General features: G+C 44.6%; 1 protein-coding gene across 4 annotated transcripts in view; it reads left to right on the top strand.

Moving 5' to 3' along the window:
- Positions 1-2,291: 2,291 nt before the first annotated feature.
- Positions 2,292-17,353, top strand: part of EXPH5 (exophilin 5) — a 70,791-nt gene continuing 55,729 nt past the window's right edge. For 2 of the 4 annotated variants that reach the window (XM_045797720.2, XM_045797721.2), the window contains exon 1: positions 2,292-2,625. In XM_045797720.2, the coding sequence (XP_045653676.2) occupies positions 2,507-2,625 (119 nt within the window). In that variant the 5' untranslated portion in view covers positions 2,292-2,506. The other 2 variants (XM_045797723.2, XM_045797724.2) reach the window with 2 other exon arrangements.

Raw genomic sequence — 17,353 nt, forward strand, 5'->3', positions numbered from 1 at the left:
GGGGTGAGGCAAAATTGAAACTTCTTGATACATTTATTATGTTTGTCTTTGTCATGTAGTCCTTTCTCTATCTGTGTCATCTCCCCCCGTATTATAAACTTTCTAAGACAAGGAGAATCCTCTTTACAGTATCCGAGGCCCTCCTACAGGAGGCACCAGTACGTGGTAGTTGAAATACGTTCACTGCTACACCAGGAACAGGATAAAAGCCTATCAGTGCCCACATGAAGAAGTCCCATATGTATGTGGAAGAAATGAACACATTAATGAGTAGAAAAAAATGGACATCCTATAGAAACCACACTCCTAATCCACCATCATTAACACAGAAACTATTTTCAAAGAAGTTCTGCGTGTTGTACAGCATTGGTTCCTGCCTCAGAGAAATAACAAACAGCCACCCACGGAAAGTTACTATTTGAATGGCGACCTGCACAGACATGTCTTAAATAACAATGATCAAAGTGAGGAGAGGACCCAGAGGCCAAGACGTAAATAGTCATTTTTGACATTATGTTTTTGTTACAGATACAAAATCTTTATGGGGTTAATTTCCCATGAAAGGAGACGATACATGTGGAAGTACACTTTATTTATTTATTTATTTTTAAATCTCCTGTAGTGTGCCAATGGACTGTTCCTACTTGGTGGCACATTCATTCTACAGAACCTTTTTTTTTTTTTTTAAGATTTTATTTAATTTTTTGACAGAGATAGAGACAGCCAGCGAGAGAGGGAACACAAGCAGGGGGAGTGTGAGAGGAAGAAGCAGGCTCATAATGGAGGAGCCTGATGTGGGGCTCGATCCCACAACGCCGGGATCACGCCCTGAGCCGAAGGCAGACGCTTAACCGCTGTGCCACCCAGGCGCCCCTGGAAGTACACTTTAAATGTTAGCAGTGCTCACCACGGCATAAGGAGCGACCAAATTAAGGCTATGGGGCAAATTGATCTGACAAAGTTATGTTTTGTGCAGAAAGTTAAGACGAAAGAAACACGTTTTCTGCCAAAGGCTTGATGCTGAAGGAGGAGTTTCAAACACCTCCATTCCGTAGTGTCTGTACTTTCTGATTAAGTTCTTCTTTCCAGTTTATCTCTTAACTCAGGTGAAAGACCCTGAGGGCAAAGCATACCCTCCTGGCATATCCCCCTCTGGAGCAGAGAGGACTGCCCTGACCCAGCAAGACCTCACATGACTGACTCCAAAACCATGACCTACCTGACCTTGACTGCCCACCTGCATGTACGCACTGATCTTTCTTCCACATTTTTCTTATCTAAACCCAGAACTATTTGCAGTACTTTGGAGACAGGCTTTGAGATCCTAGTGCACCGTCTTCCCAGTGTTGGCCTCACCAAAATAAGTCCCTTTTTTGTTTCACCACCACTCATTTCTCTGTCTTTGGAATTTGTCAGTGGTGAGTGGCCAAAATCTGGTCTGTTCGGGACCTCTGGAGAAAGGCACTCCTGCACCTCAGTGCCCCGGCTACAACACTTTTTAAAAATTATTTATATGAATACATTTAGAAACTTCCATCCTATCTCAGAATACTACTTTCTAGGAAAGCTATTTCTGTGGTTTCAGAGGATTACTTTTTGCTTTAGTCAGAGGATTAGGTGTTTGAAAGTGGCACTTGAATTACGTCTCCGGAATTATTAAGAAGTTTATCAAATCTTAGAGAAAACGACAAACAGGTGATTTTCATCATTCCTTGTCCCCGGGGCTGTCTTCTCCTAAGATACCATAAACCATCTTGTGGTTTTTAAAAGCTTTCGGTTTTTTATCCTGAAGCTCGATAATGACTTTTATAGAAGGATGGGTTGGGGGCGTCTGCGGGATGGGAGGCTTGGCAAAGAACTCGTTTCCAGGGAGACACTAAATGTAGCCCTGGGCCTGGTCAGGCCACAGTTGCATGTGCATCGAGTTCAGCCCTTCTGGGTCTTTTAATTGGGTAACTCTTGGGCCAGATCTAAAGCTCCCACTGGAATTCTACTTCCCATGTGCTCTTCACTGAGAAGGAGGATTCGTGGTGGATCTCATTCCTTTTCACTCCTTCCACTGGTCCAGCTGGAGTTCTGAAAGCAAACAGCAACGGCAAAAGCAAATACGACGTTGGCGCCAACCCTTAAGATCTGGCCTCATTAAGGTGCCGGAATACGTAAGATTGTTACTGTAACAAGTTTGATAGGCGGTGGAGGGAGAAGGGGGAGGGAGGAGACGAGGAAGGCCCGCCCCTTTGGAATGGGATTGGTTCCCTCTCTCGGGGGGAGTCGTTCGTTTTGCATCTCGGTTGGATAGGTTGACAGAAACATGTCATTAAGGTGTTGTCGAAATGAGCCCTGTAGGTGTGGGCCGTTCCCTAAGTTTGTGGTTTTAGATTTTCAACGGGGCGGACTTCTTATTGGCTAGGGGATCAAGTTCCTGAAACTGGTCTATACCTTGAAAAATGTCTTCGTAACAGGAGGCGCCAAGGAGCTTAAGCGTAATTCACACGCAGTAGAGAACATGACGAAAGTTCCTCAGGGGTTTGATTTCAGTTTCCTAAATGACGAAGAAGTCAGGAAGATCCTTCAGGTGCTGGAAAGAAATGAGGAGCTACAGAGGGCAGAGAAGGACAGGATCAGGTACAGAACAAATTCCTTTCTCTTCTCCAGGGGCCTGGCTCCCGCAGGAGCCCCCCGCGCGCGCGGAGGGAGGCGCGGAGTCTTGGCGGCGCACCTGTCGGGGCCTCTGGCGGCGGAGCCTCGGCGGGGAGCGCGCCGCCCCGCGGGGGAAAGCTGAGCTCGGTTGCGCTCTTACGGACTGTGGGATGCCTGGCTGGTGCTCTGCCCACGCGCGGCATCCCGGACGGGCTAGCCTTGCGTGTCTCTGGCTCCGCAGGGTGGGAAGCGACCCTGCCCTCGCCGGGTCTTTGGAGCGGGTTCTTTGGAGCGTTTCTCTCCGAATGAGTCTCGCCGAGCTGCCGTGCCCCGGGCGGGGACACGTGGGCGGCGATCGGCAGCAGGGGTCCGGTCTGCGTCGGGGCAGCGCGACTACGCCGTGCAGCGCTCAGGTACCCTCTGGGCGGTCGCGGGCCGTGGGCCGGGTGGGCGGGTGAAATGGGGCGGGGGCGCTGCGTGGGGCGGAATCCTGGCCCGCGCGCACCCACGTGCTTCTTGCACAGGTGCTCCAGGCGGTCCGCCCTCGCCTAACACACTCTCCCGCGGCCCCAGGGACACCTCTCTCCACCCCACGCTGATCGTCAGCGGCGCCCGGGAGAGATGGCATCTCACTGGCGGCGAAGTGGTCCCACCCAAAAGGCCACAGTTCCAGGAACTTGCCATATTGTGTGGCGCGAACCGGTCTCAGACTGGGACTCATAGAGTGGGTAGAACGGGTGGATCTCCTTGCGTGTGGTGCTGCTGGGGAGAAGTTGCTGTGAAATTTCACCCATGACCTTACTGTGTAGTGTTACAGGTGGGGAGAATTAGATACCAGAGAATGCTATCGACAGGTAATTGCCTGGGATGTAAATTAACCATTTTTTCTCCTGGGAGAAGTGTGGGAAAGGTCCTGGAATGAATACAAGCACTTGCTCACCAATTCCAGAATAGACCCATTCAAGGCCTTCTCCAGTAGACTGTGGAAGGGAACTCGGGGCATCACTCTCAGACCAAAAAGTACGTCTTTGAATGGAATTTAGAAAGCCATTTTGTTTGCGAGCAACTTTTTGGTGAAGTCGGTTCTAGGTTTCCACCTCCTTCCAAAGATTCCACTGGCCGCCCTCCCCCCCAAAAAACCCTCCAAAGATACTTTTCACATAGGAGAACCCTAGTTGGGCTTTGTAGAAGCAGTTAGAATACCCTGAGCCCAGAGCCCTGTCTTCACTCCTCTGTCGCAGATACAGCTCTTGTGGGGAGAAACGACTGTTTGAAGGGTGAGAATGTGTGTTTCACACCATCATACTCTCTGCTTTTAGAAAAATCGACTCCGTCATTTCCTCACTGTGTGAGCACAGTATGTCCACACCCCCACACATCCACGTGTGTGTACCCACACGTATGCACGTGCCCCACACACAGACACACCCAGCCTTGGGAAGGAGAACTTTAGAATCGTATGTAGTTTGTTTTCAACACATTTTCCAAAAGGACTAAGAAACTGGTGGCTTTCAGTGTGTGTCCTTGGAGGCGTTTGTTGTCTCTAGAGAGGATGGGGTTTCTTAAGTGATTCAGTATGTATACTTGGGGAAATTGAGGGGAGAATTAGGAAATAACAGGAGAAAGCTTCACTTAGGATGTTATTATCGGTGTGGCTTCTCATGAACTGTGGTCCTAGAAATAGTATGAGTATTTTGTTTAACTTTCATTCAACGGAATTTTGACTTTTTACATCTGACCTGCTGCTTGCTGTGTTGTGTTTCCTCAGTAGCAGCTCATGGTGCCCAGGACAGCTGCCTTTAGGGGGACCTGGAATTACACATAGGTGGCAAGGCCATTGGGATGGGCCTCAGAAGGAAGGCTGAAACACCCTTCCTGATTTCATGGCACTTGTAACTGGGGCATCAACAGAAAAAGGCATAATGCTAAGACAAAATCAATACTGCTATTAAACTGTTAAAAATAATTACCATAATAATTTCAAAAATGTCACCATTAAAATAGAAAAATAATTTAAGGACAGCGGACACTTGGGCCAAATGCTTAAGGGAATTATTTCTAGTACTTTCTTTCCCCCTGGTTAATTCCTGAATCCCACCGTAGATACCCATCACTGGATAGCCGTCTGGGTGGCGTTGTTCTGCTCAGTACCAGCTCACGTGCATGGGTTTCAGTAGCAGATACTGGCATGAAGAGAAGGCCTGAGATAACATGTCAACTTGGCTGCCTCTGCTCATTTTCGTGATATGTATGATCATATTTTCCAAATCAAAAGTCAGGACACGTGACTGATCATACAAGAGTATTATTTAGGAGACAGTACAACAGGCCTACGTGAGAGACTGGGAGGGCTTTTGGCTGTGCAGGTTTCCCCCGTTATCCGAAAATAAACCATTTCCTGTGAGAGTTTCATAAGCCCACATGGCATAAAGGAGAGGGGCAATTACCATGAATTTCTGTGGAAAAATTTGAGCATTCCCAGACACCAAAAATAATCTCCCTTAGGCTTTTCTGAAACCTTAGGACACATCTTGATAAATGATGCACAAAATAAACCAAGATAAAGCACAGATGTTCACAAACACAGTTTAAAACGACCGCGGCTTCGGGGCGCCCGAGTGGTTCAGTCGGTGGAGCGTCGGACCTTGATTTCGGCTGAGGTCCTGATCTCAGGGTTGTGCGATAGAGCCCCGTGTAGGGCTCGGCCCTCAGCATGGAGTCTGCTTGAGATTCTCTCTCCCTCTGCCCCCCGCCCCGTGCCCACTCTCTCTCAATAAATAGATAAAATCTTTTTAAAAAGTTAAAAAAAAATAAACCATTAAAAAAAAAGAAGAAGAAGCCACTGCGGTTTGGTGCTGAGATGCTGACTGTGGCTCCTCGGGGAAGGAGCTCGGCAGTGCCACTCTTGCTGCTTGGGCTGGGGGCTGCCTCCCTGCAAAACATGTGTAAACTCTATTTTTGCCTTTTACCTCTTTTCATAAAAGCAAAAATCCTCTTCGGATTCCATTTGGTTGGCAAAAACAGGAACTAATGTAGGTCTTTCATAAAAGTCAAGTGGCCTAACGCAAACTTTGGAAAACAGGGTGGGGAGGGGGAGTACTTGTAATGAGAAACAGTCTTAAGATATCTTGGCTAGGGCATTCAGGGACCAAATGGAGAAGTATGGAAAGTTTGCTGGTTGGGGGACAACCGAGGAGTTGAGTTACGACTATGATAGTCTTGAAGTGTCTACAAGACAACTAAGAACTGTCCTATAGTTAGAAAGCTAGAACTACAGTGTCATACAGGGCTGGAGATGCCCAGAGATGGATGTGGGAATAGTTGAGTTCACCATGAAAGAGTTAACAGCTCTGCCCGTAGAAATGCTCCGGATCTTCCCACATCAGAACCAGACCTCTCTGGCTCCAGCTTACTGGGAAAGTATTTGCATTTAATATTATTATGTTCCTGATATATAAAGAGCTTATTCAAATATTGAAGAAAAACACCAAGATTCAAACTGATAAACAAGCAAAAGATAGAAATAAGGTGTTCATGCTAGAAGATATTCCAACAGTAAAAAAACATTATGGGAAAATATTCACCCTCACAGTAATAAAGAAATGAAAATTGAAGTATTTAAAAATAACAGAAAAAAAACTGTTGGTGAGGAATGGTGTGAAATGGATAGATTCAGCATACTGTTAGTGGTATGCAATCCTTTTGGTGAACAATATGGCAGTACCTATAAACATATGCCTTACCCTTGATCCAGTCTCCAATTCTTGGGAATTTCTCAGTAGTAGGAGTCTGAGGTAGGAGCAGATGGCCACACCAGCATTTATTAAGTGCTGCCTTTTTATGTAATAATAGTGATTACTGTGATAATGACAGCTAACTTTTATCGATCCCCTACTGTATACTTGGCACTGTACTAAACATGTTATATGTATTTAAATAATTGTCCCAATAACCTCATTACGTACGCACTTGAATTTACATTTCACAGAGAAGGAAACAGCTTAACAAAGGTTGAGTATCTTGTCCAAGTGAAGCAAGAGAGCCAGAATTTAAATCCAGATTTATCTCAAGATGATTTTATCCATCGGCCTTGAATAATCCTCACCACCGTCCCTTGGGGTAAGTAGTATTGCTGGCTTTGTCCAGAAGGAAAACTGAAGTGTCTTAAGGTAAAGGAACTTTCCCAAGGTCACACAAATCCTAAGTGACAGAGCTAGAATTTAAACCCAAATCTATCTGGCTCTAAAACCTATATTCTTTCCACTGTACTGTATTTTTCCCTGAGGAAAAACAAGACGTATACCAACAGATATTCACTGCAGTATTACAAAATAGCAAAATAGTGGGAAAATAATAGCAGAATAGTGAGAAGTTTCAAATCTAAATAGCCAATAAAAGCGCAGTCATTATAATGGACAATTATGGAAATAATTCTATCTTATCCAGTGTGATATTTAAATTTTACATTTTCTGACTACCTTGTTGTCAAGGTCGTATAGACACCTCAAGCTTACCATGAATACAATAGTGGGAAAATGCACGGGAAGCATTATTCTGTGAAAAAGCAAAACACAAAATACCACCTGTGTGTTACTGCAGTTTCTTGAAAATAGGCAAAATAGGCAAAAAAAATAGGCAAAAATCTATGCTGCTTGTTTTGGTGAATCTCTGGGGCCTGACGCAGCTCCCCACACATGGTGAACGGTCAGTGAAAGTTTGCTGGAGGGTTGGGACTTGCCTCTTGTCTCCCCTGGAGCCTAACACTGCCAGGATGGGGAAGGGACACATGGTAGGCTGGGCAGGAATGCTGGGCACAGGCTACTTCCCGAGGCTCTAGGAAGGCAGATGAGGGCAAGGGTGTTGGATTTCCTGGCTTAGCAACAGAGACACCACGGACCGGCAAGAGGCCTCCAGAGAAAACTTAATGGGGGAGTTCATGGCCTACACGGGCCAGAGTCAGAGACTTCGCAGTTCTAGCTTCTCTCCCCACTTGTCATTCTCTGCGTGTTTCCCCAGCGACCCTCTGCCCAGCCGGATGGGATTCCTCCCTCCTCTGAACCCTGTAATGCAGGACAGTCTGTGTTACATTGATCTGGTTCTGTCCTGTGAGTCTGGAATCTGTCCAACAGAAATACTTTGAGAGCCAGTTCAAGAGGTAGAAATTACCACTGAAATCTGATCTGACAGTTCCACTTCTTGTGAAAAGGGTTTTTCCTGGGGGTATTGACTTGGGAATGACTTCTCAGACCTTCCACAGGCTGTGGTTCTAGCCTCAGTGAGAAAAAACGGCTGAGAGTTTGAGTCACAGTTTATGGGCAGGTGGAAATTTTCCCCATACTTCTGTCCCACCTTGGAGGAAATTGTGTGTGTGTGTGTGTGTGTGTGTGTGTACATGTACGTGTATATACACAAATACATGTAATATATATGTATATATACATACATATTTAATATATAAAATCTGAAAAGCATCTTACTTTGTCACAAGTCTTTGAAAAACACAACTACCTACTTATCATCCCACACACATCCCCAAGCCCACCCACCCCTGTTTCATAAACGTAACTGAAATAAAAAGTACGAAGAGATTATATGAACCACTCAGCTCACAGAAGAGATATCAATAAATCAAAAATTTTTATTTTTCCTACTGCAGAAAACTTATAAAGTATAAGGTGTCACAGCGCCTGTTGTAATCAAGTTGTAAAACGGCATGTCTGAATTTAGACTACCCGAGCTCAGTGGAAGGCTGCGGCCCAGGAGGGTTTTCCAGAACTTGGTAGTTTCTGATCGATGTACTGAGCGTACTGGAACTGTAGCTCATCCCAGGGGGAATGTGTATTTCAGAATGGTGGCGTGCCCACAGCTGTGGACGCTGGAGCAACCCGCAGAGATTAAAGCCAGATACACAGTCTCCTGCCCCAGGCTTTCTGCCTGTCCTCTGGCTAATGGAGAGACTTTGGTTATGGGCTCCTGGTTATGGGATCTACTGTGCAGCAGACACTGGGTTGGCCCGAAAATACAGCAGAGAATAAAACCCAAACTCTGCCCGGAATGGCTTCAGTCTGTGAATGTTCTTGGTTGGTGGTAAGCCCTGTAAATAAATGTAGCTTGTCCTCGAGCAGCCCTACGTGGCCTCGGGAAAGGGACCATGAGAACCGTCTAGACGTTACGGGAGAGCCGTGTAGGCTTGTGTGTTCTGTTCTCCTAACAAGGTGTGGGATTCACATGGATCTCTCAGGTGTCCGCAGTTTCCAGTAACATCCGGTTTAGTTCATTCCTTTAATCCTCACGGAGATCTTTCTCTCACACAACCTGTCCCGTCTAGTCACTGCCGTGCATTGGTCTCCCCAGGCAATACGTGTGAAACTACTGTCATATTATAGTTTCATACCCCAAGGTTTGGGGGTAGTGTCCTTTTTAGGCTGTGTGACATTGTCACTCCTGTTGCTTTCCCAGTGTTTCCTATCTGTTTGTGTTCAGCCTCATCATAATCGATAGAGCAGGCACTCCTGCCTTTTTCGAAAGCTAATGACAAGGGCAATAGTGAGAGCTAATGGTTGTTCAGCCCTCCTCTGTGCTAAACTCTTCATGAGCATTTGCTCATTTAATTCCCACAACAGCCTGAACAGGGAAGGGGTATTTCTTTTTTTATTTCCTTTCTGCTGAGAAAGCTTAGGGAGGAGAAGGAACCTGGTTGAAATACTCCTGCAGGGAGTACTGATTTGTGAACTCCGTGTGTGTTAACTTCCTACGCAGCCCTGCCTCCAGCCATGGTCGCAAGGAGGGTGATGGGATTAGTCACACACGGCCCATCCAGCTTGTAACAGCACTGAGACGTTTTCATGTTAAAACTCTTATTTCCACTGACCATGACATTAAAGAAAGTACAATTCTACGTTGCCATGTGTTCGAGTAAAAGTTATTATGCTAAGTGAAATAAGTCAAGCAGAGAAAGACAATTATCATATGATTTCTCTCATCTATGGAACATAAGAACTAGGATGATCGGTAGGGGAAGAAAGGGATAAAGAAAGGGGGGTAATCAGAAGGGGGAATGAAACATGAGAGTAACTATGGACTATGAGAAACAAACTGAGGGCCTCAGAGGGGAGGGGGTTGGGGAATGGGATAGACTGGTGATGGGTAGTAAGGAGGGCACATACTACATGGTGCACTGGGTGTTATACGCAACTAATGAATCATCGAACTTTACATCGGAAACCGGGGATGTACGGTATGGTGACTAACATAATATAATAAAAAATCATTTAAAAAAAGTTATTATTAAACAAAAGGGCATAAGGGATGTGAGGGTACCACTAGTGAATCGGCCATATATAGGCAACATTGCCCGCAAGCATTTATGTGTTAGAAAGCATATGTGCATCCTGTAAGGATATGCTCCAAACTGTTCACAGCGGCTGTCTCGTGGGCATCATAATTAAAGGGACTCTAACCCTTGTACTGTTATTTTATTTCTTATAATTATCATAGGTTAACTAAAAAATGATGGCTGTTTCTTTTGGTAATAAATACAAAATGTTTGGCTATGTTTTTTAACTTTGTAAGTGTATCTTTTAAAATAATTTTTAAAAAATACCTGGATGTTTTTCCATCCTTTTCTTTATAATGTTTTATCAATATCGTGATATTAATGTATTCACGGGTAAGTTGCATTCTGTCCGTCAGTCTTGAGTTCTATGTGGCCGAGGATTGTCTTCGGGATGGAGGGCCTTACACACCTAGTAGGTGCTCAATTTCTAATTAAATGGACCTTAACTTACGTCCATGAAGGAATACGAAGTAAAGGAAGGAAAGATTTGGGGAAACCAAGGACAAAGAAGGTCATTAGTCAGAAAACATGTTTCTCTCTGTTGGCACACTTGAGTCTTAGAACAGAACCAGCTGGCTAAGCAATTCGGGTCTGTTCTTCTGCAGTTGGTGCTGCATAGGCCGTGATATTCCAGAGCCGCAGGCTCACCTCACTCTCCTTCCCAGGAACATTTCCTTATTGGCATTGCCAGTGGCCCTATTTAAAGGTCATACTTAAAATATCAGCTTGGCATACCACAGGGGCCAGCTTCCTCATCGCACAGCGTGTAATGGTTTCTAATGATGAAAGAGGGAATTGGGGCCATAGTGACCAAACTCCCCACTTCCTAAAGAAAGGTGGTGGTGTTTTTTATTTCTGTCAAGATTGCTTTGGTTTCAACTTTAAAACAATGCATTTTGCAGCAGTTGAAGGGGGTAGGGGGCTGCGGGGAGAGGAACCTGGCAACCACAGCTCTGTCCTCCTCGTGTGTGGAGAAGATGTGTTGTGCAGGTGGTGGGAGGGCCGTGCTCCCTCTGAAGGCACCAGGCAAGGGTCTGTTCCAGGGCCCTCTACTAGTTCCCAGTAGTTCCCTGGCCCATGGCAGTTAACTCCAGTCTTCGCATGGTCTTCTCATGGTGCTGTCACCATGCACATGTCTGTCTCTGTCCAAATTTTCCTCTTTTCATAAGGACACCATTCATATTGGATTAGAATACCCTAATAACTTCATTGTAATTTGAATACCTCTGTAAAGCCCCTTTCTCCAAATAAGGTCATATTCTGAGGTACTGGGGGATTAGGACCCTCATATATCTTTTTTGGAGGATACAGTGTAACACATAATAGTAAGGCTGGTTTCGTATTTTGAAGTAAATTACTGTGAATCCACCATACAATAGTCTAAAGCAGAAAAGTGTGATCATATTAATTGATGCAGAAAAAGCTATTGACAAAGTTGAACATGCATTCACGACAAAAATTCTTTGCAAGAAAGAAGTAGAATCTGATGAAAGCATCTGCCAAAAAATTTACGGCTAACATCATACCTAATGGTGAAACACGAATGCTTTTCCTCTAAGATCCGGAGCAAGGCAAGGGTGTGAAATCTCACCACTCCTAATTCAACATCATACTTAAGGTCGTAGCAAGTGTCAGCCAAGGTAAAGAAAAGACATATGAGAAAGGAAGAAATAAAACTATCCCTAGTTGCAGATGACATGATTGTCTACAAAGAAAATCCCCAAAAACATCTACCAAAAAAAAAAAAAAAATCCTGGAACTAAGAAGTAAATTTAGCAAGGTGGTAGGATACAAGATCAACATACAAAATTCTATTGAGTTTCCATATAGCGGGAATGAACGATTAGAAAGGCAAGAGAGGGGCGCCTGCGTGGCACAGCGGTTGAGCGTCTGCCTTTGGCTCAGGGCGTGATCCCGGCGTTATGGGATGGAGCCCCACATCAGGCTCCTCCACTATGAGCCTGCTTCTTCCTCTCCCACTCCCCCTGCTTGTGTTCCCTCTCTCGCTGGCTGTCTCTATCTCTGTCGAATAAATAAATAAAATCTTGAAAAAAAAAAAAAAGAAAGGCAAGAGAATTGAATAGACAAAACAATTTTGAAAAAGAAGAATAAAGTTGGAAGAATAACACTATATGATTTTAAGACTCACTATAAAGCCATTGTAATCAAGATAGTGTCGTATGCGTGAAGGGAAAGACCTAGATTAATGGAACAGAGTAGAGTCCAGAAATAGACCCCAAAATGCAGCCAGTTGATTTTCTTTTCTTTTTCTTTCTTTCTTTTTTTTTTTTTTACAAAAGTGCAAAGGCAATTCAATGAAGGATAGTCTTTTCAACAAGTGGTGTTGGGATAACTGGGCACAAGGCCAGAAATGTCTTCATCACCCAAAATAAAACCCATTAGTTATTCTTCATTTCTGACCCTCTTGCCCCCACTCCACCCCAGGTACTGGTAACTGCTTTCTGTCTTTATGGATTTACCTATTCTGGACATTTCATGTAAATGGAATCATCCGATACGTAACTTTTTGTGTCTCTTTAGTTAGGGTAATGTTTTCAAGGTTGATTCACCTTGTAGCGTTTATCTGTACTTTGTGCTTTTTAATAACTGAATGAATATACATTCCATTGGATGTATATACCACAATTTGTCTAGCCATTCCTCTGTTGATTAAAATTTAGGTTGTTTCCACTTTTTGGCTGTTGGGAATAGTGTTATTGTGAACATAAATCTACAAGGATTAGAGTACCTGTTTGCAATTCTTTGGGGGTATATACCCAGGTGTGGAATTACTGTGATATTGGGTAATTCTATATTTAAATTTCTAGGAGTCATAGAAACGTTTTCACCCACATTGACTTTATACAGTTGTGACCATACCATGCATATTTTTTTTAAGATTCTTTTTTTCTTTAAGCAGGGTCCATGCCCAACGTGGGGCTTGAACTCATAACCCCGAGATTGAGAGTCACATGCTCTACTGCCTGAGCCAGCCAGGGGCCCCTATACTGTGTGTATTTTTGTTTATTTATGTAACATCTAACATAAAAGTAACTCCTTGAAATTAAAGACTCACAGTCAACGTTATTTTTGTGACTGTGTGCTATTCTACTATATATATTTTAGAATTTAATTATTGTAATATTTTAGCCACTATGATTTTTTCTTTCTTGTTTCCTATTGCTTTATTACATAACACTGTAACAAACCTTCATGATTACATCCTTAATTCAATTTAAATTGTCTCCCTAGGGTAAATTCCACAAAATAGAATCCTTAGTTTATAATATAGTTTCTAAATTCTTATTACCTGTTACCAAATTACTTTCCAAAAAATGTTCTACCAGATTTCACCTTGAATAGCAGTGCGGGTATTTTACCATACCCTTCTCAGCACTGGATGCTATTACTATTTTTAAAAAATCTTTGCTAATTTTATAGGAAAAAAAATTAACTTGACTTAATATCTAGCACTGGTCATAATGAACTTGAACTTTTTTTTGTATGTTTACGACTCATTTACGTTTCATGATTTATGAATTGTCTGTTCATATCTGCCCATTTTTATTTCAGGATTTGTATTCAGAATCCCTCTTGTCATACATAACAGATCTAACCATGGCTTTAACGAATTGAGGATAAACTTTTCTGACATAATAGGGTATCTGGAAGTAGACAAGCACTAGCTGGTTTAGTGGTTTAAGATATCAGGATGGTGTCTTGCAACACAAAATGGCTGCAACTGCTCTGAACATTACACTCCTACAAGACAGGAAGAAGGGGATGTGGTAGTGCCAATTCTACTTGTCCTTTACCCTGGAAGTAAAAGCTTTTCCAGATGCTGATCCCAGCCAATTCCTCCTTATGTATCATTGACCAGAACCAGGTCGTAAGGCCACCCTCACTGCAAGGGAATTGAGAAATCAAGAAGTGGAATTCAGATGTTAGGCTTAGACCAATTGTGATCCCTCCCCTGAACCTGAACATTTTGCTGCCCACAGCAAAACCAGAAAGGAGAGTAATTGGGGGGAATCGATTCTAGAAGGCAACCAACACCGTCTGACATCAAATCTCAGTGTGGTTTTTTCTTACTGATTTATATGTTTTTCTATTAAGGAGATTGACTTTTGTCCCATTTATTACAAATGTATTTCCCAGTTTTCAGTTTGCACTTAACTTCTATTTATCCGAAAGCAGAAGGGATCTTTTTTTAAGATTTGTTTATGTATTTGAGAGAGAGAGAACACAAGAGGGAGGGAGAGAGAATCTCAAGCAGACTCCACACTGAGCACAGGGTCTAATGCGGGGCTCGATCTCACAACCCAGAGACCATGCCCTGAGCCGAAACCAAAAGTCTGAAGCTCAAATGACTGCACCACCCAGGCGCCCCTCCGTTTTTATATAACGAAGTGTACCTAGTTTTTAAAAAGTTTTCTTTTTAAGATTAGAAAGTTCTCCCATCTAGAGATTAGGTCAATATCTCACCTCTACCTTTTAAAATCTTTTTTAAAAACTAACTTTTTAATGATCCAATATACATTTTATTTTTAAAGTAGGATAATTATATGAATTGATTTTTCCCCCCAAATGGCTAGCAAATTGTCCTGGTACCATTTATCTCCATCTGCTTTTAAGGCCTTTGATTATTCCTTTTAGCAAAAGGACCGGGAACAAACAAACAGTAACAGCGACAGAGTGTTGGTGAGGCAAATGCGACGGCATCCACGATCATGAAACTAAGAAGGAAGTTGTAGGGACAAGGGTTTTGTACAGATAAGTGTGATTTTGCACATATATTAGTACATAGAAGTAATGGGTCATGTTGCACGTCCTTCATCTTCCCATTTCCTAGGCCAGGTGGCAGACCCCACCCAGGGTAGACCATTCATTGTGAGATCTACATCACGTGACCTGGTTGTCTTTTTTTTTTTTTTTTAAGATTTTATTTATTTATTTGTCAAAGAGAGAGACAGAGAGAGAGAAGGGAGCCCATGAGCAGGGGAAGGGGCAGAGGGAGAAGCAAGCTCCCTGCTGAGCAAGGAGCCTGATGGGGGACTTGATCCCAGGCTCCTGGGAACATGACCTGAGCCAAAGGCAAGACGCTTAACTGACTGACCCACCCAGGCATCCCCTGGTTGTCTCTTCGATCTGGTTCTTTTGATAGTCAAACCAATAGCCTGTTTGGGTGGCATAAGTTTTTAATTTGTCACAAAAGTAATTTGCTTTAAAAATTAATCACAAGGATAAGTGATTAATGGGATTACTAGACAAACGAGCAAACAAAATTAAAACTTCGCATGTTGTGAATTTAATGTTTACTGCTCTCGGGGGAGCTGGTAAAGCTCTTTAGATCACTGTCTGCACATTAATCAGGGTCCCACCAGGAAAACAGAAACTACTCCTTATTTAAAATAGAATGTAGTGCAGTGAATTGGTTCCATCATGAAAAGAGGCAGAGAAACCAATCAGGGGGACAGTGAGGCAGCCGGAGACTGGCCCCAGCAGGAAGCCTGGAGACAGTGTTTGCTGGTAACTGGCTCCCCTGGAGAAAAAGCCTTGATTTGCAGCATTGGCCAATTTCACGCCAGCAATAGTTTAACAACCAGCTTGCAAAATTCCGAGTATTTAACCATCTGCCCTTGTGAGTCAGTACAAGCCAGCTCTGGCGCACCGCTGGTTGGAGAGGAAAAGGGAGCAGGTGGTGTTATCCAGGCCTTGGCGAGGATCCCCCAAGAGAAACTGCAACCAAGCATGGCAGGCCTGTCTGGGGATTTGGAGCCGTGGGGGAGGCAATCACTGCCAGAAGTTTTGCATGAGGCAGAGGGAGAAGGAGAATACCCTGCCTTTCTCCTTCTCACCCTCCAGTCTCCTGCCAGTGTCTGGCTGAAGCCAGCTGGAAGCAGCTGACGAGTAGTTAGAGCCTGGAGACGAAGCTTGCAGAGGTCATCTCCCAGCAGCATGAAGCAGAGCAGGGGAAGGACAGCCCCTTGTTCTTTACTCTCCCATTCCTGTTGTCCTCTTCTGTCATCCTGTAGAGCCTGCATTTTCTCACTGCCCAGGCTCACATTGCTAAAGCTCTGCTTCCTGCCAAATGAGTCTTATGCATTTTCCTTCGTGTTATCCTGGTCTACTGTCCATGCCCATTCTTTGTTCTTTTACAGTTTCTTTGGCTTCTGCACCTTTGGGGAGTTGCTCTGTTCTGCTCCCTGCCTTTCTGGGTGTTCTTCCTAGGCCCTACTCAGTCTCCATCACGCTCCTGTGCCTCAGGGTCTTTGGGTAGGAAGGAAGAGTGTTACTCAGGGCACCTAAAGTAGAGTGGGCTTTGCAGAAAGCTTATGTGTGGACTGAAACTGGAATTTGAAGGACTCGGGGATCCAAGACTGCTCCAGGGACCGGCCACACTCTCTTCCTCCCAGGGTGCCCTTGACTCTTGGACTGACTGCTGCTTCTCGAATTCTCCAGTGCAGATCCTTATGCTCAGGACCAGCATGCCGGGTCACATGATGCATGTCGGCTGGACAGACTGCCCTGGGGTCAGGCATCCAATCTGCAGCACCTCCTGGGGGAACGTGTAGCGCCGGGCGTCCTGAGCAGGGGCCCTAGACCATCTAGTTCGGCTGAAAGTGATAGCGTGTGGGTGTGGCAGGTGAAAGGGCCTTCCTTTCTCTGTGAGCCTACCTGGGCACTAAGATACTTGCTATCTTGGCTTCTGTGATGACGGGCCTTGGCCTGCAGCCTCTGCTAAGACAGAAGTTCTCAAACCTGGCTGAAATGACAGCTACCTGGGGAACTCTTCAAACTACCGAGGTCAGGCCCCGCCCTGACATTCTGGCTTCATTGGTCTGCGATCAGGCTGGGCGCGGGCATTTTTTCAAGCTCCCCAGATGACTCTAATGTGAAGTGAGGGATCGTGGCCCAACGGCCGAGCATGGGGCCCTAACTCCGCCTGGCGCACACATCTTCCCTACACTCCTCTCCATTGCACAAGTTGAGGGAGTGTGATTTTCGGGAAACCTTGTGGTTTGGGAGGAGAAGGCCTGCAGTCCTAGCAGAGGACAACTGAGGGGGCTGAGCCCGACGCAGAAGTAATAAACCTTGTTTCTAGTGCTTTCCCACTTTAAAATTGCTCGGTAGGATCAAAGGGACCTTCTGTCCCTGGAGCTGTTGAGTCTGGCAACAGGAAGAATTCCTTTTTACTTTTTGTTGTTTTGTTTTGTTTTACTGCCCACTAAGTGTGGGTTCTACACAAACAGGTCCTGTAACATCCACAAGCGGCTTAGAGGCTGTTCTGCCGCTTTGCTCTAGTCACAGGCTCTTCATGTCGGCTCCTGGTGGTGTGTTCAGTGTGAGGAAGGAGGAGGGAATAGCCAAGGAAAG

This window comes from Ursus americanus, chromosome 16 (genome assembly GCF_024610735.1).
Source record: "Ursus americanus isolate L20-20 chromosome 16, mUrsAme1.1.p, whole genome shotgun sequence".
Classification (NCBI taxonomy): domain Eukaryota; kingdom Metazoa; phylum Chordata; class Mammalia; order Carnivora; family Ursidae; genus Ursus; species Ursus americanus.